Source organism: Protobothrops mucrosquamatus, unplaced genomic scaffold (assembly GCF_001527695.2).
Source record: "Protobothrops mucrosquamatus isolate PMUCROS unplaced genomic scaffold, P.Mucros_1.0 scaffold110, whole genome shotgun sequence".
Lineage (NCBI taxonomy): Eukaryota > Metazoa > Chordata > Lepidosauria > Squamata > Viperidae > Protobothrops > Protobothrops mucrosquamatus.
Genome location: NW_015386482.1, coordinates 1,037,384 through 1,060,341, shown reverse-complemented (window position 1 = coordinate 1,060,341; position 22,958 = coordinate 1,037,384). Strand labels below are relative to the sequence as shown.

Here is a 22,958-nt window from a genome sequence, read left to right as displayed (position 1 = left end):
ATAATAATAATAATAATAATAATAATAATAATAATAATAATAATAATAATAATAATAATAATAATAATAAAAAGTTAGAATGAATTTGGAACAGTTAACTAATGAAGATTCGGAATTTTATAGGTTTGATAGTTTATGAAAACTATAACATGTACCCAAATTGCCAGAAACTTTGTAAATAGCATGTAAAAAGTGCATATATTGTACATTATGTACCATGTCTATGCGGTTACATATAAAAATAGTAAGTCTTAATTTAAATTCTATTTTTGTACAAGTTTGCTATTCAAGAAGAAAAGAGGCAGAAAAATGAAAGATTGGCTCAACTTCAGAAACATGAAAATCAAATGCGAGATCTTCAATTGCAGTGTGAAGCTAACATTAGAGAATTGCACCAGTTACAGGTCAGTTATATAAAACATAATGTTGATTGATTTTGTAGTACAGAAGTATATATCGCATATTGTGCATGGAATGGTATTGAAATATTATACATCTATAATCTCATTTACTCTCCTATTTGAAAAGGGCTTTCTCCTCCAACACTTGACCTGGGAATACATGTGTTCTCTTAAGCAATAATTCTGTACCACTATTTTCCTAAAGAAATGTGAAAGTAGTCAATAAAACATAGTATTAAGAACTACCTAAAAACTCATAATCTGAATGACATCTCTCATGAACTGATCTTGTTGCAATAGTGTTTTGGATTATTTCTAATAGACTGGTAAACTCAGGTAACTCTATTTTTTTATTATATTTAGGTTTAAATAGTGACAACTGGTTTTCCAGTTGCCTTGATCTTCATCTGTGGTCTGAATGGCAGTAACATTCAGACTATACCTAATTAAAAAAAAATAGGTCAGCACATACCTGTAACCAAATGGCTATGCCATCTGGTTTAATTTACTAAATGATATCCCATTTTCAGAATGAGAAATGCCATCTACTGGTTGAACATGAGACTCAAAAATTAAAAGAGTTGGATGAAGAACACAGCCAAGAGCTTAAAGAATGGAGAGAGAAACTAAGACCAAGGAAAAAGGTAAAACTTCAATTTGAGAAATACGGAAAACTAAACAGAATGCTGTACCTTGAAGAGAAGTATTTGGTTTTTTTATATAGTGATCCAGTGTGTTTTAATATTCTGATCCAGACTTCTTACTGGAAAAAGTGTACATTTTTATAGTTACATACTAGCGCAATTGTTGAAATACTACATCATATATAGAAGCTACCGTGACAAAGCACATTAAAAATATTTTCTACTGAATATTTACAGTAAACAATATCACAAAATTAGAATAATTAGGTGCAGTTAAGTAAACATTAAAAAAATTCCTGCATTTCTTACATGAAACTTACCTTTGTTATACAGATGTAAAGTTTCACACATGACTTGAATAATTTGTTCACCAAACATGCAATTAGCCATGGAGAACCCATACAAAGCCCTGGCTAGCAACCCATTTTTTAAGTAGAGAGGTTGCCAGAGGTCTCTTTTATATAATGTCAGCGATTAAGTCCTTCTTTAATAAATTCAGTTGCTCATCAATATTGGACTGTTTAGGTTTGTATATAATTATCAGCAGTTCGATTTCTTTCTTTAGGAGTAGTTTTAATAAATTGTTATTACTGGTCATATTTTTTACCTTTATCTTTTGGTGGGAACTGAACTACAGATTCAGATTAGAATCTTGAGAAAAATATGGAAAGACTTTGAAAGGGAACTGGGGAGAGGATAAGCTAGCTTTGCAGATTATATCTAAGTATTTAGGTAATAAAATATTTTAGAATATAAGGATATTTTGGGTAAATAATCAATCATACATACAATTTACCTGTGCTTTTTCCCCAAGATAGTTTTATACAATGTCTTCTATAAATCAAGAAAAATCCTAAAGTTATTTGTTTCTGTGTGTTTAATTGCTAGACATTAGAAGAGGAATTTGCCCGGAAACTTCAAGAACAAGAAGTTTTCTTTAAAATGTCTGGAGAATCTGAATGCCTTAATCCTTCAACTCAAAGCCGGATTTCTAAATTCTACCCAATTCCTAGCCTGCATTCCACTGGATCATAACTGTTGAACCTCTGTGAGGTGGCTTTCAATGTGCTGTTGGCATTGGCAATGTACCATATTCTGTTTCTGTATGTATACACACGTACACAATATACAACATATACTCTGTCCAACTTCATCCGCTTTCAGTGGAGACAATCAAAGATGTCAGAATTTTCCTTCTTTGCTTTTGCTTTCTTTTGTTTTAACGCTGGAAAACAATTGAAATTAGAAGCACAGAAGCTGATCTCAAAACAGAATATGGTATAACGTGTTTCAGAAATATATACCTGTTTGAAAACTGATCTTAAAAACTGTATATCCAATATATTTGCACTGGGAAGAAAGCCTAACCATTTAAAGATCATCTGCAGTGTCCCAAGAATTAAATACAGATAATTCTTAGACAACGTCAGTACTACTAATTCAACCAAATCTTGTTTATGAGGCAACGGTTGTCCAGCCTCATTTTATTCAGTGCCTGAAACAATTAAACATACTGCTCTTTTATAAAAGGTTTGTGATTATCTCTTAGTAAGCTGTTGATATTAATATAAATGGTTGCTGTTACAGTGACAATGTTTGTCCAGTCCTTAAACTGAGCATTCCTGCTCAACTTTAAAATGTACAGTTTATAGTCCCCCCCCCTCCTTTCCATTTTCTATTTGGCTAGTAATATTCTACAAAATGCATTGTAATTGTAGAATGTATATCTTTTTAAAAGAGGGGAAAATGCATTAATTTTCACTCCCTCCTCGAAGCTCTGCATGACCTCATGTAGAGTAGGGTAGATGATCAGAAGAGCATTGTCAGGTTTCAATGCTGCAAAGTCTTTGACTGCCCTTGTCCTTACAAATTAATGTTTTGATTTCTGGGTATGAGTGATCTTTTTGTAAAATTTCAGTATGCACATTGATCGAAGGATTTAAGTTAAATACTGAGACGGTTTAATCTGCTACTTCATTTGCTAAGAAGTAAGTAGATGGTTTATTTCTAAAATTCGTAGCTCCACTGTAATTTATTTTCTGTTGGTGATGGGAAATATTTCTATCAGCAGATTTGTCTGCATTCAGTGAGGCAAGCTTTTCAGAACTGAACCATATCAAAAATGATTGCTTTTGATATGGCAAAATTAAGTTTGTAATATAAAGTCCTCTACAGCCTAATCTTTTAATGGATAATTTTGGATTATCATCCAAACATTTTCATATTTTGCTATCTTTCATTAAAGGCAAAATTGTTTACCTTTTATACAAAGGAAACAGGTTAAAAAAATTACAGACTGCCTTAATGAAATGTGATCAATACTTTGGCTACTGAATTCAGACACTTGAGTTTGATTTTATTCACTTGTTCAATTACTTCTATATAATAAGTATAGGTTGAAGGTGCATATTTTCAGTTAAATTCTATTCATCAGAAATAATAATTTGCTTGCAATGTATAGCTAGCCTTAATATCTATATCGTATTTTATAAATATGTAATGTGCACCAGGTTGTAAATTCCTTTATATGATACTAGAGTGTTATGTTTTCTTTATTACATCATAATTGTTTTTTTTCAGAACTGCATAGATGAAAAAGCATCCATCAACCTTTACTTTTTTTTAAGCTTCACCTTGTAAAACAACTAGTACTGACTGTATCATTAAATTCTGTCTGTTTAACCAACATATAAGTCTGCTTAAAAAATCTAAAGTCCATTGACAGTTGTATTTCTGTATTCATTTTCCTTATTTGGGTTTATTTTTTCAGTCATTTTTGATAGTTAATACATCAGCTTTCTGGAGATAAAACAAACAAGCAACCAGAGTTTGTTCAGAATCAAATAATTGGACAGCATGATTAAGACAGAATTCTGAAATGTACAAAAGGAAGCATTGTTTGCTAGTCTGAATGGTTTTCCTTTTGGTGTGTGGTGTTTTGTGGGAGTTTATTAAATATCTATATGTTGAACTAGATAATCAACATTTGGATTACATTACTACTGCTTGATATCCCACGTTAATTGTTATCTGTGGTGTGACTTTCTTCTTAGGAGATTTATCTCAATATAGATACAATTTCATAACATAAGTTGGGTTTCCATTGACTCCTATTTTCACAGTCTTCACTTGTCTCTCTATTTCAGGTCTTGATTGCCACATGTTTCTTTTACATCATGACAGGAAACCTGGATTGGATACCTACTAGGATCCATAGTTTCCTATTCTAATTTTAAAAGTCTTCTATTTTTCAGGCACAGTGCCATTATCCTATTGGAACATAATATCAAACTGCCTATATAAGCCAACCAGTTGTTCTTAAGAACAACTCACTAATACCTCAAGAAATATGATAGTTGGATGACAGAATAAAAAGCTTAAATAATTCTTGCCTATGATTTAGCTTTCATCTCAACTTTCCTATATATTCCCATTCAGTTATTATTCTGCCCTAAGTTTTGTGATCTCTTTGTGATAAGGCTAATGCATGATATATAAAAGCCTGTAAAATTCACACAGTTTTAGAAATTGAGATAAAGGGTTTCAAAGATACCTTTAATAATAAAGGATTATTTCAAATAGAAATATCAGGTGACATATCTCATGAATATATTTTCATACATATTTAGCAAGATATATTCTAATACGTTCTCATTTTGTTTTATGCTGCTTCGGTTTAAATGGTTATATCAGTTGGAATAACTTAATATTCTGTCCATCAGTAATCATAATTCTGCCAGTATATCCCTTTCTTCATCAGATAACATGAAAAGTTACAGCTGGTGGTCTTTTATATAATCTCTGAAAAAGTAAATGTGCAGAACTCCATTGAAAAGTATAGGTTTGATCAGTGGTGGGATTCAAATATGTGAACAACCGGTTCTCTGTGTGGATGCCACTTCCGGAAGTCCATTCTGGGCCTGGGCAACAAAAAATTAGCTACCGGTTCTGCTGAAGTGGTGCAAATGCTGAATCCCACCACTGGGTTTGATGCAGTAGAAAAATGTCATACTCTTCATGGGCCTGTAGCTTTGGCATATCAATCCTTGAGCAAAAAGGCATGATGGCTTTCTAACACAAAATACTATAAGCAATGTGGGTCTGTTACTATAAGTGCATTTTTAATCACATCATTAGTTTCATAAATTGATAAGAGCATTGAAGCTTTCTGTTGAGATTAGCATTGTCAAAGCAAAATTTTAAAAAATCATTCTGACTTCAGTTGTATTGTGTCAAAGGAATAAAATTGAATTAGCCAGATACTGAAGCTTAACATCATACAGAATAAGTCACCTTTCGATTCAAATCTTGATTTTATTTATATTGTAATTAATGGAATATATTCATGAATGTAGTTCAGTACAGAGGTAATTTGGTGTAATCCTTAAGGCAGGGATCTTCAAACTCAGCCCTTTTATGACTCATGGATTTCAACTCCCTTCTCAGCCAGGCATGCTGGCTGAGGAATTCTGGGAGTTGAAGTCCATGAGTCATAAAAGGGCCGAGTTTGAAGACCCCTGCCTTAAGGCATCAGAAATGAAGTTCTAGTCCAGCTGGGTGACCTTGGGCCAGTCACAGCCCTAGGAAGGAGATAGTGGCAAATAACTTCTGAAAAACCTGGTAAAGAAAACTGCAGGGATTAATCCAGGAAGTTGACAGGATTCAACACTGATTCAAAGGCGCACACAGACTGTATGTGATAAATATAAGAATCTGTTCCTGCATAGAAAAGAATCAGATAAGTATGAGACAGTAAATATTGGCTTGAGAACAGGGCTTGTGAGAAGAATCAAGAAGTACTAATGAACCTGCAAATGAATATGAGTAAGCAATATAAAAAAGTGCTAAACTGCATATCCTACATTGGACTGAATAAACAGAAGGATTTTATCTAGGTCACAGAGAGCAACTGTTCCATTGTATATTGTATTAGTTAGACCATATTTGGAATATTACCCCATTTCTGGGCATCTCACATTAGAAGGGATGAAAGAAGCTGGAACAAATTGCTACTGGGATGTTGGAAATGTCTGGTTGGGTCAATTATGAAGAATTTTTCATTAATAAGAACCACTAATACAAGAACAATCTGCCAAGAACAGTGAAAAATTATGCTGTGTTGGAGCTGGCTAGCCATGTGTTAGGGGAGTTAATTGGATTCTGGCATTAGTAGGGGTAGTATAATTGACATAATCCCATTCATAGCTTCTGTGTCTCAATGAGAAGTTGTCAGTTTTTCCTCACTAAACAGGATATTATCTGTCAGCTCAATTATCATAGGTGTAAAATAGGGAGAAAAACGCCATATGTGTCACTGTGCACTCCCAGAGAACAAGTTAATAAACAAGGTTATCAAGCTCTTGCTGTGTTTTGCTTGTTATGTGTTCTAAGGATGCTGTCCAATCATGAGAACTCAAGAGTCAACTAGCTTTTTCTTTTTGATGTTTGAACAATAAATAACCATATATTGATCATTTCTTTCCTGTTAGCCCTATCCAAAGATAGGTGAGAAGGAAAATCCTAAAGAATCCTCACTGGGAGGTTTTGACACTCACAGATGTGTCCCTAAAAAAGGATAACCAGCTCTTGAATACATTTTCTATTGCTGCCCTCTAGAGGAGGGCTTTTCAACCGGTGGTACGCGTACCACCAGTGGTACTTTGGCATGTGGCAGATGTTACGTGACTCTCCTAGACATGTGCAGCAGGGGAGGGAAATGAGCTGAAGTGACCCAAGCCTGAGGGAGAGGCAGCTGGAGCTACAGGACTGATGGGGCTCGGCAGAAGCCCCAGGAGTGCCAGCAAGGCTCCAGCTAATTGACGCTTCCAGAAGTAGCGCATAGCTGGAGGTGAACAGGAGAGGAAAGGAGAGGAGAGGGTATAAAAGAAGGTGGTTTTGGCAGGAAAGGGGATGGAGAAGCTGTGGAAGGAAAGTTCAGCAGGCAGGGAGGGAAAAGACAGGGAAGCTGTTGCTGGAAGAAAAGCCCCCCTGGTTCGTTTTCTCTAGCCAGGAGAATGCAATCAGCGCTGATGAAATGAAAAGCCGGGAGATGAGCATGTCGGAAAGGAGGTTGGTTTATTTAGTTCTGGGTCAGCTGGCAGCTTGATTGAGTTACCATAAGAATTTTTATAGTTTTTACAGCATTTTGTAATTCAGAGGCTCGGTTTGTGTGCTTTGGTTATTGGAATATTTTAGTCTGTTTCACAAAGGCTAGCAATGAGTCCAAAGTGTTGTCTTCCGTAGGTTTAATCCCTTTAAACAAATGCAATTAGTTTTACCCCCTTATCTTGAATTGGTCTATGGCTTTTAGCAAGTTTTCTTTGTAGGTAAACAGGCTTAATTTAAGGTTATTGCTTTTTGCAATTGCCGAAGCCTTTCAGGCTCCAGTTGTAACATTGTGACACGCCTGAGGCATGCTTAAAGAAAAAAACTCAGAGTTTAGTATTTCTTTATTCTGGAAGGCTTTTGTGAGCCTTTCTTGCTTTGCGTTTGATTCCTGTGTCTTTAGGGGTACAGTGAAGGTACTGGGGGGTGCATTCTCACTACACTGTGGAAGGAGAGCTCAGAAGACAGGGAGAAAGGAGATGAGAGGTAGAGAGGAAGAACGGCCGACCAGCTAGCTGGTAGTGGTACATATTAATAAATATGGATAAATTCATCATATATTTGTCAGTGCAAAGGAAAAGTGATTCGGCAAAGGAACTGGCACCAAAGAAATTAAAACCGGTACTTTTTTCCTTTTTTTCTACAGTTTGAAACATTTTATTAGATTATAGAATAAAATACAAACGCAAATAGTAGGACACAGTGGAGCGGGGAAAAAGGAAAAAAGTGAAGGGGAGAAGGGAAAAACTAAAAAAAATGACTTCTGACTTCCTCAGTTGCAGTAGAAGGAAGCATTAACATTGAACCTCAACTTTTTACTTTTCCATAATATTATAAACTAGCCATTTCTATAACAACAAATGAATCTAATCAGTAAAATGCAAAATCCCCCCCCCCTTTTTTTAGTCAAGTTTTTGACACCTTGCTAAGCACTGGTGGTACTCAAATATTGTCATGTCCTAAAAGTGGTACAACCTGTGAAAAGGTTGAAAAGCCCTGCTCTTGAGCTGCTGTAAAAAGACATTGCTACTTCATACCTAGATGGCGACAATGATTTTCTTAAAATAATTTTTATTAATGATCTACACATATGTAAAATATAAACATGAAATTGTATGGAATGGTTTTTTAAAAAAAAAAACTAAAAAAAGATTAAAGAAGTAGTTCTTGATCTTTATAGCAGCTAAAAGTTCTTTATCTCTCCCCCCTCTTTAAAGTTATAAAATGGTTCTTCCTATATTCAACACTTTTTGATCAGCAAATTCATAAATCACCATTTCAAATGATAATGATTTCTAATATTGTGACAGTGGATTTCTCCGCTTCAAACTTTTACTGAAAACTTTATTCCTGATCAATTAGTACTAATTACTGTTTACTCAAGTGGAAATAGCTGGTTAATTGTGGAATACATTAATTAAATGTCAATTAGATCAGTTAAAATGTAAATTGGAGTCAATCCAATTTTGTTCCCATTTGTGATTGTACCCTACTGGATTTTGAAAGAAAACACACTACAGATTCTTAAAGTAATTTTATTTATTTTTTTAAAAAATCATTTACAAATGACAATTGGATTAAATGCATAACGCTACTTCTATGGCAAATAGCTCAAACAGATTCTTGTTTCAAAATCCCACAACTAACCTCCGCGCCTAGATTTTAGTTACAAGTTATTCATTTTATCCTGAATAAAAACCAGTACTTCAATTAAAAAAGAAAACTTGAATTCATTTTCCATGATAATGATAAGTTCAGAAAAGTATTTAATATACTTAAGGATTTGTGCTTGATGTTTAGGGAAGATTCAGAAACTGACAGCCAGCTAATCAATTTTAACTGCAAATATGGCTCACAGTTGTCAACGCAAACTGCTGGAATATAGCCCCTTGTCCTTTTTAAAATGGGAAATACTGGGTTTGAGGCAAAAAAAAAAAAAAAAGATTAACAGTTCTTGATTTCATTTGTATGTTTTGTTGGATAAATCTCTCCCTTTTGCCCAATCTGGTGCCTTCAAAGTATACTAAATTCTCATTCATGCAACTTCAAGAATTGGAGATTGGTCATCATATAGAGAGAATATTAGTTTGGTCACTTGACCACTTGCAATCTGTAAATTGGCAATCTAGCACTGGTGTTAATCATCTATATCTGCAGCCTTTCATTAGCAACCACAAACTGATTATTAAGAGTTGGCAATGACTTGATGTCACATAAGCAATGAATATCAGGGTTAGATCATATAGCAAATGAGAGAAAATAGAGTATGGACTATAATTGTACTTATAGTTCATAGATTCAAAATGTCAGCTATCATTTCAGGATTTAAAGTATAAAAGATTACAGTGTGAATCAAATTACTTGGATAGATGGATAGATAGATAGAGATAAGCAGACACTATCTATCAATTTACAGGCTTAGGAAAGCTTCATTTTGCTTTCAGTTTCATTTTGCAAACATTTATCAAGAAACAAGTTCCACTTTTGAGTACACATGCATTGAATTGCATAGTACTGTACCATTTACTGTGTGTGCATGATTATATCATGTTTAATTAAACTGTTGATACCAATTGTTTTGCAAATACTGCTAAAATGCATTTTGATGGGGGAATCAGAGAATTTAGGCAATACAAAATAACATTGTCAACTTGACCGATTTGAAGTTATATGAAAATAAATTTTACTGATAAATATGTTTATTTCCTTTACCTATTTTGTGCATATAATTCTATGATGAAATTTACTTGGGAAATTTACTTGGGATTGAAAAAAGCTTGAAAGGTGTTCATTGTAAAGGTAGAAGTGTTTTAAGTAAGACTATTCTGTTTTGAATGATATGATACTGAATGCAATATGAAATTATTCTACTGTAGTTACTATTATGACAGCCAGTTTGATGCAGTGATTAAAGGTACCAGACTTGAAATTGAGAAACTAGACTACTCAGTCTCAGTCTTAGGGAGAAGGCAGTGGCAAATCACCTCTGAGAATGTTGCCAAACAAACCTGCTGGGAGTTGTCCATATAGTTTCCAGGAGTCAAGACTGACTTGAAAGCACCAAAACCAAAACAAGTCAATAGTTAGCTTATAAACTTCCCCCTAACCATGTCAGAACAACACACTATTTTAATTTTAGTAGAAACCAAAGGCTAGAATATAAACAAGATCTAATGGGAAAGCTTGATATTAAAATGCATTTCATGTGATGAAAAAACCATAGCAAACTTTTTGTATCAGTTGTAACAAAAATGCTTAATTATCATTAACTCTAAGATTCTTCACAGTGCAGTTAACAGGGTTTGAAAGGATGCATAAATATATAAAGTATAATATAATGTTTTATACATCCTGCTGGCAATATTTTGGGTATTGTTACCTCTGGTTTTAGCCCCCTGTCTTAAATGCAGCACTTTTTAGATACATCCTCTGCTATGTCAAGATAAAGTACACAACTTTAATCTTTTCATTAAAAAATGTTTCAAAAATTGTACGAAAATATCCTAGTATTTATCTGAAGGAATTCAGATGTGTTTATCCTGGATAATAAGGTGAATTGGGCAGGCTATGCAGATATAAAATCCTCATATTTCAATGATAGACCTTCTAATTAATGTAGAGATATAACAAATAAGCCATCTGAAAGCCATCCAGAATATAGACATAAAAGAACATGTTAGCAAAATAATTCCCCAAATACCAAGTCTTTGTAGCAGATTGATGTTTCTTTAGTGAGAGTCAAAAGACATTGGTGTGTTTCATCTCTTTTGGTGTTAAAAAAAACAGCAATATTTGGGATAAGGTGTGCCCTAATTTGTGTTCTTAGTTTAGGCTCTTGTACTTCGTCTTCTCCTTCGGCCACTATATACTGGTTCACCTGATGGAGACAGAAGGAGCAAATAAATTAATTTATAAAAATCCAAAATGTAGTTAATATCCTGCCATATAGAGTTAGCTCTGCTATTAACCACAATAGTGAAAAGAGGAAACATATGACATTATGTCACAAACCCCACCCATGTACATTTCCATCCTAACAGACCTAAGATTGTAAGTCATAAGGTTTAGGTTGTGATGTCACACGTTTTGTCATCACATTTGCCACCCCTTCCTCACAGATGCTTATGCTAATCTGATTTTCCCTATTTCTGGGATCTAACATGCAGGAGATTTGTAGTATCATAGTTATTGCCTATATTGTAGATCTCTGAAAGTTATGAAAGAAATTGCTCACACAAAGTTAACAGTTCAGTGGATTATAAATCTAAATTATGATTAAAACCTTTTGATCATGGGTTTACATTATGCTTATCTTTATTTAAAGATAGTATTGTACCTTTTTCACCTTTTGGCCCTCTTGGTCCTTGGGGGCCTGGTGGGCCAATTGATCCAGTATCACCTAGAATAAAGGGGAAAATCAAATAATGTAATCAATCTAGGGATCTAAATGGGGTCATTTGACAAAAGTTTAAAAAGACCTTTGTTAAACCATTTAACAAATTTAAAGGTTAACTGATCATAGGCCTTCCAATTCCTTGTCCCAAGAACGCTCCCAGCCATTTTCTTATGAAGGTATCAAGCAAACTGGAAAATGTTTCACTTGCTTCCCTTTCTGCATCCAAACTTTCCAGCAGTTTTCAATTATGCAAATCATGAATTACTTTATGCATGAGATTATCAGCATTTTCATTGATAATACCTGCCTAACTCCAAACAGCCAGAAGGGATCAATTTAATGTTAGTAAGTGACAGGTTATTATTTAAACAAAATTAAATAAAAGAGAAAATGCTTTCATATTTGTGTAGAAGTTGCTTTACTTTTGGTGTATATGACTTTGCTTCATTTTTATATTTTTTAGAATAAGAAAGAACACAAGTGAAGGACCTTAAGTTTAATGTACATGCTAAACTGAAAGAAATGTTACCATTTTCTCTAAGGGTGAATAATTCAAAAGTGAAGGCATTTGTGTGCCAACAGAATTGGGGCCCAAAGGTCTTCCCAAGGAACAAAGACAAAATACTGGCACTCTGAGGGAAACTCTGACGTTTACAGAAGAAAGAAAAAAAAGTCTTCATTTTTAAATCCACAGGCTTCTCCCAAAAACCCTAACGGCCACAAAGCATGCTGAGCAGAATATTAAGCATACATGGAAAACAATCCAGCAAAAGTTAAAGGAGCATAAAGAGTGGAACATCTAGAAAAACAGATGATTGTTGTTTAAATCCTGAACAAGAACATTCCAGTTACAAAGCATATTGCAATATTTTGTTCTAGATCTCACTTGCATCTTCTAAAAGCAAAATTTAGACTTTCACATAATTTCCTTTCAATATGATCAAAAAAGATTACTTGTTCAACTAGATGAGTCATTTATCCAACTCTTTTGGATTGCTTCCCAGACATCCAGGTACTAGCAGTATCAATTAAAAAACAATGTCTATCTAGACTGCCTTCCCAACCTATTAGATTATTTGAATGTCGCAGAATCACTGCATATGAAAGCCAACCTTGTTTCTTAAAGTTTGCCATTGAAGCATCTAAATTACCTTTAGGTCCTGGGTATCCCATGAGTCCTTGTGGTCCACGTGGGCCTGGAATAGTTCCATAAGCTATAAAAAAAACAATCAAAATCAGCATTTCTAGATATTCTGCTTATAAATATAAAATAAGTGCTATTTATGCAAGTATTTCAGAAACAAGTGAACTACTCTTATTATGAGTTAAATGCCATTAGGTCTTTCAGGCAAGGATCTCTTAAGCTATTCAAGTGTTCTCTGACACTTTCATATATTGTTTTTAAAAAGGCCCAGAGATCACACTTATGACAAACCTTTACTTCTACCAAGAAATAGAATGTGGAAATGGTATATAAAAGGTGAAAGTAAATTAGAAATTATTAAGTTACCTTTGAAGAAATCCATGAGGTCTGCAGTGATGTTGCCATAGGCCGCAAACACTTTGCTAATACCAGGGGCCCCAGGAGGTCCAGGTGGGCCTTGTGCATGATAAGCAATCACGTCTTGAAGAAGGCCTCGACCTGGGAAATAAATTTGGTTTTTTAATTATTATTATTATTCATTAATTTGTATTCTGCCAGTTCATGTACCTCTGGGTTGCTGATAAGAATTACAGTATATAGAACAACTCTAATGGTAATCACAGTGGCAATTTATTTGACAGTATAGTTCAGTGATGGCGAACCTTTTAGAGACCGAGTGCCCAAACTGCAACCCAAAACCCACTTATGCATCGTCGGGTGCCGAGGGGGTGTGGCCCATTAGGTGGGCGTGGTCCATTGGGTAGGCATGGCTGCGGTGATAACAGCAGACTGGGTGGGACTAAAAAGTTCAATCAATCAATTCCAACTTTGCAAGATCTTTTTTTTTTCCCACGAGAAGTTGAAATTGATTGATTGAACCCCCTTTTTTTTTTTTTTGCATACAATGATGGAGGCCTAAAGCGAAAAGGTTTTATAAAACCCAGCTGAAGGCCTAGGACTGGGGTGACGGTGCGCGTGCCCACAGAGAGGGCTCTGCGTGCCACCAGTGGCATGCGTGCCATAGGTTCGCCACCACGGGTATAGTTCCTTGTTGGAAAAATTAGACTTTTCGGTTGATGAGTTTGGATTGGGGAAGAAAAATGGCAATGAATGAGGCTGTTTTAATAATGATGATGTGGCATTTCCTTGAAACACCACTTAACTATCTGTGCTGATTCGTACCCAAATTCGTAAAACATCCCGTCTCTTAAAGAAAGTTGAAATTAATGAGGACTATCATTGCTCCTCTAAAAAATTGCATTTATCTCTTGGTCATAATTTTGACTGATATTATAAGAAGCTGCACTAAAGTCTTACAGAAAACACACACAGGTGTCTTTAAATCTCTACCAAAATATTCAATGTGAAGTTGAATCATTGCTCTGCATGCATGGACACCAACTGATTGATTCACACACACACACACACACACACACACACACGATGTAAAGTCTTAATGTAAAGTGAGTTTCCAAAACAATTATAAGAAGTACATAAATTATATAAATTGCTGCTGTTATCAACCTAGAGCTAACAATTTAAAATTCTGGTCTCCATAAAAGTGAAACAATCCATTCCAGTTCTTGCAATCCCGTAATGCTTTTGTTTTTGGTTTTGGTTTTCTAAAAACTTGATAATTAACTCAAGCATTATCTTAGAACTAGGCTAGGGATCCACAGGCATAACTGCAATTCTTTCAGATGTTAAGTAAAGTTTTAGAAATGATAATAGATGTAAAAAATAGTGCAACATTCTCCCACAAAATCCACAATTTAGATCCTACCAATGACTGTTTTGTCCTACCCCACTACTATATTATGATTTAAAATATATGCCTGTTTAATTTATGTCATGTAAGAAACAGTATTCCACTATTGGAACTGGTCAATGTTAGGTCTTGGTTTTAATTTCTTAAGGCACTTATCACTGCTATATTCTCAGTGTGGGATATAATTTAATAACATGAACCAAAGATTTTAGCCTATTGTAGGTTCTATTGAAAACAATTTGTTGTGTGCCTATTGCTGAAAAAAACCTTGTTTTTCTAATCTAATACCCAAATCTGCCCTAATTTGCAGAATTAGCCTAAATCAAGTTTGAGCAAATACTTGAGGAATTAGGTCTATGGACAAGTACAGTACTGAAAACAATCCTAGACAGGGTTGTGAGCCTGTACTTCTATGGTACTAATTTACCACCTTCATTGCATTTGTTGTATTGCCATTCAGAAATGGAATATGTGCTGAGTATTTTCCAAAAATGCTTTCTATGAAATGAGAGATGAATAACATTTGAGGGGGATGGGTAGTAAGGCTAAATATTTCCAGTCCTATTTTAGGTATGTTAAGGATAAAAACAGATGTAAACTAGTCCTATTCCCATCTTTAAAAGTCATCCCTGAAAGGCCAAAATCGTGTGGCTAAAATCCGGCTGTTCAACACCAATCAGTATAAACTCTTGAGTGCTGGAGAATTGCTAAAGGAGGGGGGGGGAGGGAGCTCCACAGAGTCATAGGCTACTGATCCTGAATTAAATATTCAGGATTGCATCAATTTTTTTTAAGGCCAATATTTAGTGCAGCAATAAAAGGCCTATGAGCCGGATGTGATTTGCAACCCCAGTTCATACCTTCAGGTGTGATGGCAAACCTCTGATTTTCAGCATCTTTAGCAGCTCCCCCCCCAAAAAAAAACAGTGGACAAATATGCAAAGTTCAACACACATACACCATTTAAACTGCCAAATTTTACAAAAAAATGAAAATGCAATTTCTGAGTCCATAGCCAAAAAACATTGCCTATCAATGATTCAATGAGCTTTAGTTATTTGTATTTATTATGTTTAAAAACTACACCTATTTCCCCAAGATTGGCACAGATAAACTATGAATATATTGTAGTGTACTTACTCTGTATGTTTTCAGAGACTCTGGATGCTAATTCATTGTAATCCAGTGACCCATCATAGGATCTCATATAAGAAGATCCTTTTGGACCTATTAAACTTATTTGTGATTCTTCTCTTCCAAATGTTCCAGCATAAGATTCATCTGCACGTGATCCGCCATTGCTTCTGAATGAATTGCTGTTTGATCCTCTTGCAGCTAATGATGCATCATATGATAAGCCAGAACTTGTGGATCTGCCATATGTTCCTTCTGAATTTACAGAGCTTCTATAATTTTCAGTCCTAAAGCTGCCATCTACTCTTGGTCCTGGTGGTCCTGGAGGTCCAGGTGGTCCTCTGATGAAGCTACGTACATCATCACCTATAAATCATATGGTGCATATTAATAGGACTACAGCTATTAACATAGATTCTGATGGTCTACGTTTTTGCAGAATTGAGAAGCTGGATATTTAACAACAATATTAAAAAATAATAATTGTCAATAATAATAAACAATAATAAAAATCTACAGCAGTAGCAGGAGATCAGAAGTGAAACAATACTGTATGCAATAGATTGCTTATTCTATAGTGATGGAAAATTATACTGAGGTATTCTGAATTGTCCACAAAACATTTGGAAAATCCCAGATAATTGGGTAACTTCAGATGAATAAGGCCCTGCATCCTTTCTCCTAAAAGCTTGTGCCCTAAAAGATTAATTTGATACTTAGGGATGTGTATCAAAATAGGCAACAATCTACAATTTACAAGGCTATGAAACTGCTTATCACAGTCAGATTTTGCCTACTCATCTGGAGGAAACACAAAATGTTTGCTGAAGCTCTGCATCTCTTGAGAAATAGGATAGGAAGAATTCTAGAAAAGAAGAATCTCTGTGGGGATTCCTTTCTTTTGGAACTTGTGTCCCAAATGTAGGTGGCTCCTATTCTAATGAATTCCTGGAAGCTTGTACAAGCCTTTAAGATCAGATTAAGGAGGAGCTGCTAGCACTAGTTGTGTTATGGTTAGGGTTTTATTACATTTAATGTTTTCATTGTGGTGGCTCATTGTGAACCACTCAGAATCCTCTAAAAATATCATAAATATATAAGTATATATATTCAGTAGGTGGAAATCATTTGTAGCTGGGAATATTTTAAATGATACTCTATTATCATAGTTCTATTCCACTTTGCTTTTTTGGGTGCACTGAAGCAAAAGGCCAAAGACCAAAGGCCTGGGTGAAAAGCCTGGTCTTTGTGGCTCTTCCAAACAATACCTTCCATATCTTGGAGGGGGATCTCTTTCTAGAAGGCAGATGCTACAACAGAGAAGGGTAGTAGGGTCCTGATAGATGACATTGTTTAATTAGGAACTTGGAGCACTACACCCCTGCAAGATTGAATTGGCCAAGCAGGTGTTATGGGAGACAGGCAGTCCCTCAAGTAACCAGGCCCTTTGCCATGCAATGGTTATAATCTCTGTTGAGAAGACCGTGAATCTCAAACTAAAGTGGAACTGTTGTTTCTTTTCTCTATCAAGAATTCAGAGCAATAAACAATAAACAAAAAACATTTGTATTGAAAGGATGTTGAAATGAAAATCAAGGAGAAAGGATACTTCTATATCAGTATATGTACCATCAAGATCGAGAACCATTATGGATGTTTCAAGTCTTGATACTTCAACATTTCAGAAGATTACTTTTTGTGTGCTTCCATTCATTACTCTAGAAATACTTTCAAAGACTTCTAAGATGAAAATAGTAGAGAATTCTTATTCTTATTCTTTTTTTACAAGACAGCTGAAAAAGCATTCCATATGGTGGAATTAAGAGTATTTTCCAACTGTGGCCATGCAGAATATACATTCCTTTGTATGTATGAATTTATGTTGCTGTATAATTGCATTCATGTTAAAAGTGTACTTTATCTTAAAAATATATAAATAAGGATATGAATAAATATTAATTAAGTCCATGTTTTTAAACAAAACTGTTTAAACACAGAGTAACCCAAGTTTCTCACCTTTCTTTGGAAAATAAACCCCATGGCATCTGCAATTTATTTTTGAACCTTGTGTTCTTCTGTTGTTGTTCAGTATGTTAATTTGACATTTAATGTGCACTGTTTATTCTTTTAATGTTTTCTTGAACTAAATTTAGGATAAATGTGATTGTCACACAAGAATCTGATTTGAAACCCCAAAGAACTCTGAGATCAATCATATCATGAACCAGGATGAAGTCCAAATCTTGAATAAAACTGCAGAAGGAGCCATATGCTTACTTGTAAGGTATTGGATCAATTCACTCCTGAACTGGTCAGTCCAAACTCCATCCTCAGTAGAGATAAGGCCAGTTCCTGAAAAGCCAGGTGGTCCTGGGGGGCCTCGGGGACCTGGTGGCCCAGGGGGACCAGCACCCAAGGAATATCCCATCCCTTGAAAAGAAAAGAATAAACTATTTAATTAAAAAAGAGGCATCTTATTTTTCATAAGAGTAAGGACGAGGTTTATTTAAGACTAGCCATTAAAGCTTTAAATTTAGCTCTCTGTTCTGTGTTCTGCTTCTCTCTTTCCCATGATATTTCATAGACTCTAAAACCATAGTCAAAAAAACAATAACTCTGAAGTAAATTCCACTATATTCTGTGAAATTTATAATATACAGTGGTACTTCAGTACTTGTTGTTAATTGGTTCTGGGAGGCACAATGAGTACCAAAAATGATGAGTACCAAACAAATTTTTCCCATAAGGAATAATGTAAATAAATTTAATGTGTTCCCAAACCAAAGACATTGTGTAAGACAATATGTAATACCAAAGACAATATGTAAGAAGACAGGGTGATATATTATTACTTTACCTCAAAAATAAACTAAAAATTGATGGATACTCAGATTAAATAAAAATAAATAAAATAAAAACTTCACTTTACCTGTACTGATGAGAAAAAAAAGCACAAAATACACAAAGAGGATGTGCACAGGGCAAGAGCTATTGCGTGACTAACATGTCACCCTTTGTTTCGGCTGGAAAATATAGCAAGTCATGAGGCAACCAACAATGACAAGTTCTAGCTTGTACGTTGAGTATCAAACAAATAACAAGTATCAGAAAAAAATTTCCAGTCAAAATGAGTTGAGTATCAAATTCAATGAGTTTCAAAGTAATTGAGTACTAAAGTACCACTATACTATGACTTCAATCATATTCTGGATTATGTCCTACTGAACTCAATGAATTTACTTCTGAGTACGTAAGTATATCATGTTCCTCCAAACTTACTGCCTTAATTTTAATCAGATATTAAACAGGGATTTCTTCACAATAATTTTATCAGAATGTAATTTTCATATAAATATTTGCTAAAAAGGTATTGAGGACTACTTTGGTATAGTGGGTAAGACAGCTAGACACTGGAAGATGGTGAGTTCTAAACATGAAAAAAGCTGATGACCTTGGGCCAGTCATTCTTTCTGAGATCCAGGAAGTAGGCAATGGCAAACCACTTATGAAATCTTGCCTACAAAATTGGAGGCAGTTTCTAGGAATCAAACACTGACTTAAAAGCACATATACAAAAGGCTTTTTTTTCTTAAACAATATCACAACATTTTCAATACTAATTTCATTTTTTTTAATTATCTTTAAATGTTTTGATTCAGTCTGGAGGTAAGGTTCTACTAGTTACATCTAAGCACAATTTCTAGAAAAAAATCAATTATCACTTGAAACAATAACATTAAATATTACTGTACGCCATGACAGTTGCAATTCTTAGAAAAGTAGATCTGCCCTAAAACAGATATCAATATAGTTCTGTTAGCAGTTTTTTACCTTTTAAAAAATTTATGTGGAAACCCGAGTAGACTTTCCAGACTGATTTATCCACTATGCTATTTGGTCATATTAACTACTCAAATTCTGTGCTATCACCATCCCTAGATTATCTTATCTGCCCTGTAAAATTACAGAAACTTTTCCTCTTCAGAAGCCTTATATCTTAGCATCTAAATCCAGCATTTTTCAAATTTGGCAACTTTCAAGATGGGTAGACTTCAACTTCCAGAATTCCCTCAGCTAATTTTAATTCTTTCTCTTTTAATTCTTTTGCATCAGAGGTACTGATCTGATGGACCAGATTAAACCTGAGAATTGGAAATCTTGATTTCAGGAAAACTAGTTCAACTTCTAGAATTCCCCAGCTAGCATGCTGGGAATTTTCTGCCTGGGAACTTCTAGACATTGAAGTCCACACATCTTAAACTTGCCTATTTGAAAAACACTGATCTAGCCAACCAAACACAACGTATATCAACTTTTCTTACTTTGTAGATATGTGGAGATATCCTCTGCAGTAAAGGTGGAAACAGAGCTACCTGGTCTTCCTGGGGGGCCTGGAGGTCCAGGTGGTCCCACAATGCCTCTGAACTCTGAATCTGAAATTACAAAGGAAGTAAATAATACTAGCATCTGACTTATTGCTTTTCCTGCTCTCTTCTCCAACCCACATATAAACACACCACTTCATACTCATTTACATATCCACCAGGGCAAAATCACTGTTGCCTATAGATAAAAACACTCCTCTAATACCCCATTCAATTAGTTGACTATAGAGTAAAGAATAGACAATCTTTTGCTGCGTGTATTTTTTTAAAGGGGAATGGTCTTAATAATAATCCCAAAGGTGCTTTTTCATGAGGCAACTAGACTTTCTTTTTTCTCTTTAAAAACGTTTCGCTTCTCATCCAAGAAGCTTCTTCAGCTCTGACTGGATGAATCCCTGAATGAATCCCTCATCCAAGAAGCAAAACATCTTTAAAGAGAAAAAAGAAAGTCCAGTTGCCTTGTGAAAAAGCACCTTTGAGACAACCATGACCTGGATGACTGAGAATCTCCATAGACTCTTAATAATAATGATGCAAAATGAATGAAGCCATCTTATACACAGATGGGACTTTTCATTTTTTAAAAAATTGTTTGAGATGTTGGTTTTTTTGTTGCTTTATAGATTATTTTAGCAACCATACTATGATAGTCATGTCTCTGACTCCAAATTATAGAATTCTGCTGCCAATTTGGGCAACTATGCCAACAAAATTAAGAAATCTGATCAGAAAGGTTGGAGTTCTTCATTTAAGGAAGTGAGGATAGAACAGAAGAATCCACTACATCATGGTAAATATTTCAGGACCTCACATTCTTATGCTGAAGTTATGGAACCTGTAAGAATGAATACGATACTGGAAATGCCATATCTGATAGCATTTTTATAGTTCATTCACATGTGCCCCTTGCTGTTTCCATTTTCCACTATCAAGTGAAAAATAGGCTTAAATACTCAACTTATTCTCTAGCAATATGTAACATATCAATGAGGTGGAGCTGAATTTTTCTGCTATCTGCTTCAATTACAATAACAGAAACCTAGATGTTTGAACTGCAGAGAGAAAGAATCAAAGATGGCAAATTCAAGGTGGGTGATAATGGACGTGTAGTTATTGTAAGGAAATCAAGAGAGGAAACTTTAATATGCATATCCTTCAGCTGTTCAACTATGAGGATGATTTTTTAGGATGGTATGATAGGATGACAAGGCTCACCTTGAAGCAAAGTTAAGATATCACCATAAGATGTTCCTGGCAGACCAGGAGGACCAGCTGGTCCAGGAAGTCCAATAGTAGTTCCAGAACCTAAAAAAATAATAAAAGACGAGCAATGAAATTATGTGAGAAAACTGGAAGGAGCCATGTTATATATTTCCTCATAAAATATATGCATCTAACATTCATATTGATTTAATCATAGAATGTGGACAAAAGATACAAATTAGTTTCAGGAGGCATTTTACTCTTATCACAAATGATTGGACTAAATACCATCTTTCCCCAAAAGTAAGACCTACCCCCAAAATAAGCCCTAGCTTGATTTTTGGGGGTGAGTCTAATATAAGTCCTATCCCAAAAATAAACCCTAGTTTTTGGGCGAGGCACACACCTAAAAATCAAGCTGGGGTGGGGTTGTGGAGCTGCCCCACACACCGTGCACTCACCTACCTGGCAGCCAGGCCTCTCCTCATGGGTCCACTTCTTTTGTGGCATCTCCAGGTCCGCATTTCCCAGTCAGAGGCCTTTCCAAAAGGCCATTGCAGCAGAGAACCAAGCTATGGATTCAATCGTTAGCTTGATTCTGCAAGGCCTCTGGAGCCAAGAACTGAGCTACAGATTGAATCCATATCTCGATTCTCGACTGCAGTGGCCTTTCAGAAAGGCCTTTGATTGCAAAATGCAGGCTCCATTCTCAGCTGCAGAATGAAGCTGCTCCTTCAGCTGCAGAAGAAGTGGGCCGGCTGGGTGGGGCTGTAAGTGCTGGAGGTGAGTGTAAAAGACATCCCCCCCCTGAAAATAAGACCTGGTGCCTCTTTTGGAGGGGAAAAAAGAGATTGGGTCTTATTTTCAGGGAAACACAGTAAGCCTCCACATCAGCCTTTCATGATTTTGAAATGTTATAGAAGTAAACTAAAATCTCAAATCATCTAACAATTTCCTACCACCTATTGTATTTTTGCAGGAATTGGGTTTGTCCAGTCTAATGAAAAGAAGGACTAGTGGTAACATGATAGCAGTGTTCCAATATTTGAGGGCTCAACCTATTTTCCAAAGCATCGGAAGGCAAGAAACAATGGATGGAAACTAATCAAGGAGAGAAGCAACCTAGAGTTAAGGAGAAATTTCCTTTCCAATTAACCAGTGGAACGGCTTGCTTTCAGAAGTTGTGGGTGCTCCATCACTGGAAACTTTTAAGAAGAGACTGGACAGCCTCTTGTCTGAAATGGTATAGGATTGAGCAAGGGGTTGGACTAAAAGGCCTCCAAGGACCCTTCCAACTCTGTTATTCTGTTTTTCCTTATTATCTTGAAAACCTGCTTTGACTACTACAATAGAGTTAGGAGCAATTGCCTTGAAGCACACTTTGAAATTTGCCTCGATTTTGCCATATCTGAGACTAGTTTCCCTTGTAAGAGGGGAAAAAAAACCTTTATATTCTTTTTAAAAATTTGGTTAATTATATATGATTAAAACTACAAGCTGCTTTAACTCTTATAGTTATTGATAACTTGTCAAATTTCAGTCCGATGATTCGTCTCAAGGTTACAATCACCACTTCAGTTTTCTGATTCCAAGAATATATTCCAATCATATACTGAAGATGCAGATCTGACCAAAATAATTGATTGAATGCATGCATATATAATAAGGAGTATGGAGAAGGAGAAAGGCATTTGTAAACAGATTTAAAAATAACTGCCTCAGATTCTTAAATCCTGAAAAAAAAAATTCAAATGATCAATGTTTCCCTCGTCCCAGAG

The 22,958-nt window shown here is 35.2% G+C and overlaps 2 protein-coding genes across 2 annotated transcripts in view; one reads left to right on the top strand and one right to left on the bottom strand.

The window, feature by feature from the left end:
- The window catches only part of SLK (STE20 like kinase), a 42,171-nt gene extending 38,409 nt beyond the window's left edge, over positions 1-3,762 (top strand). The window contains exons 18-20 of the mRNA XM_015812788.1: positions 279-404; positions 932-1,045; positions 1,934-3,762. Of these exons, the coding sequence (XP_015668274.1) occupies positions 279-404; positions 932-1,045; positions 1,934-2,080 (387 nt within the window). The 3' untranslated portion in view covers positions 2,081-3,762. The remainder of the gene's footprint in view (positions 1-278; positions 405-931; positions 1,046-1,933) is intronic.
- Positions 3,763-8,286: 4,524 nt separating this feature from the next.
- COL17A1 (collagen type XVII alpha 1 chain) overlaps positions 8,287-22,958 on the bottom strand; it is a 68,441-nt gene continuing 53,769 nt past the window's right edge. Inside the window, exons 49-56 of the mRNA XM_015812787.1 lie at positions 21,193-21,282; positions 19,915-20,025; positions 17,870-18,022; positions 15,599-15,958; positions 13,057-13,188; positions 12,698-12,760; positions 11,487-11,549; positions 8,287-11,027 (exon numbers count right to left, since the gene is read on the bottom strand). Coding sequence (XP_015668273.1) covers positions 10,978-11,027; positions 11,487-11,549; positions 12,698-12,760; positions 13,057-13,188; positions 15,599-15,958; positions 17,870-18,022; positions 19,915-20,025; positions 21,193-21,282 — 1,022 coding nt within the window. The 3' untranslated portion in view covers positions 8,287-10,977. The remainder of the gene's footprint in view (positions 11,028-11,486; positions 11,550-12,697; positions 12,761-13,056; positions 13,189-15,598; positions 15,959-17,869; positions 18,023-19,914; positions 20,026-21,192; positions 21,283-22,958) is intronic.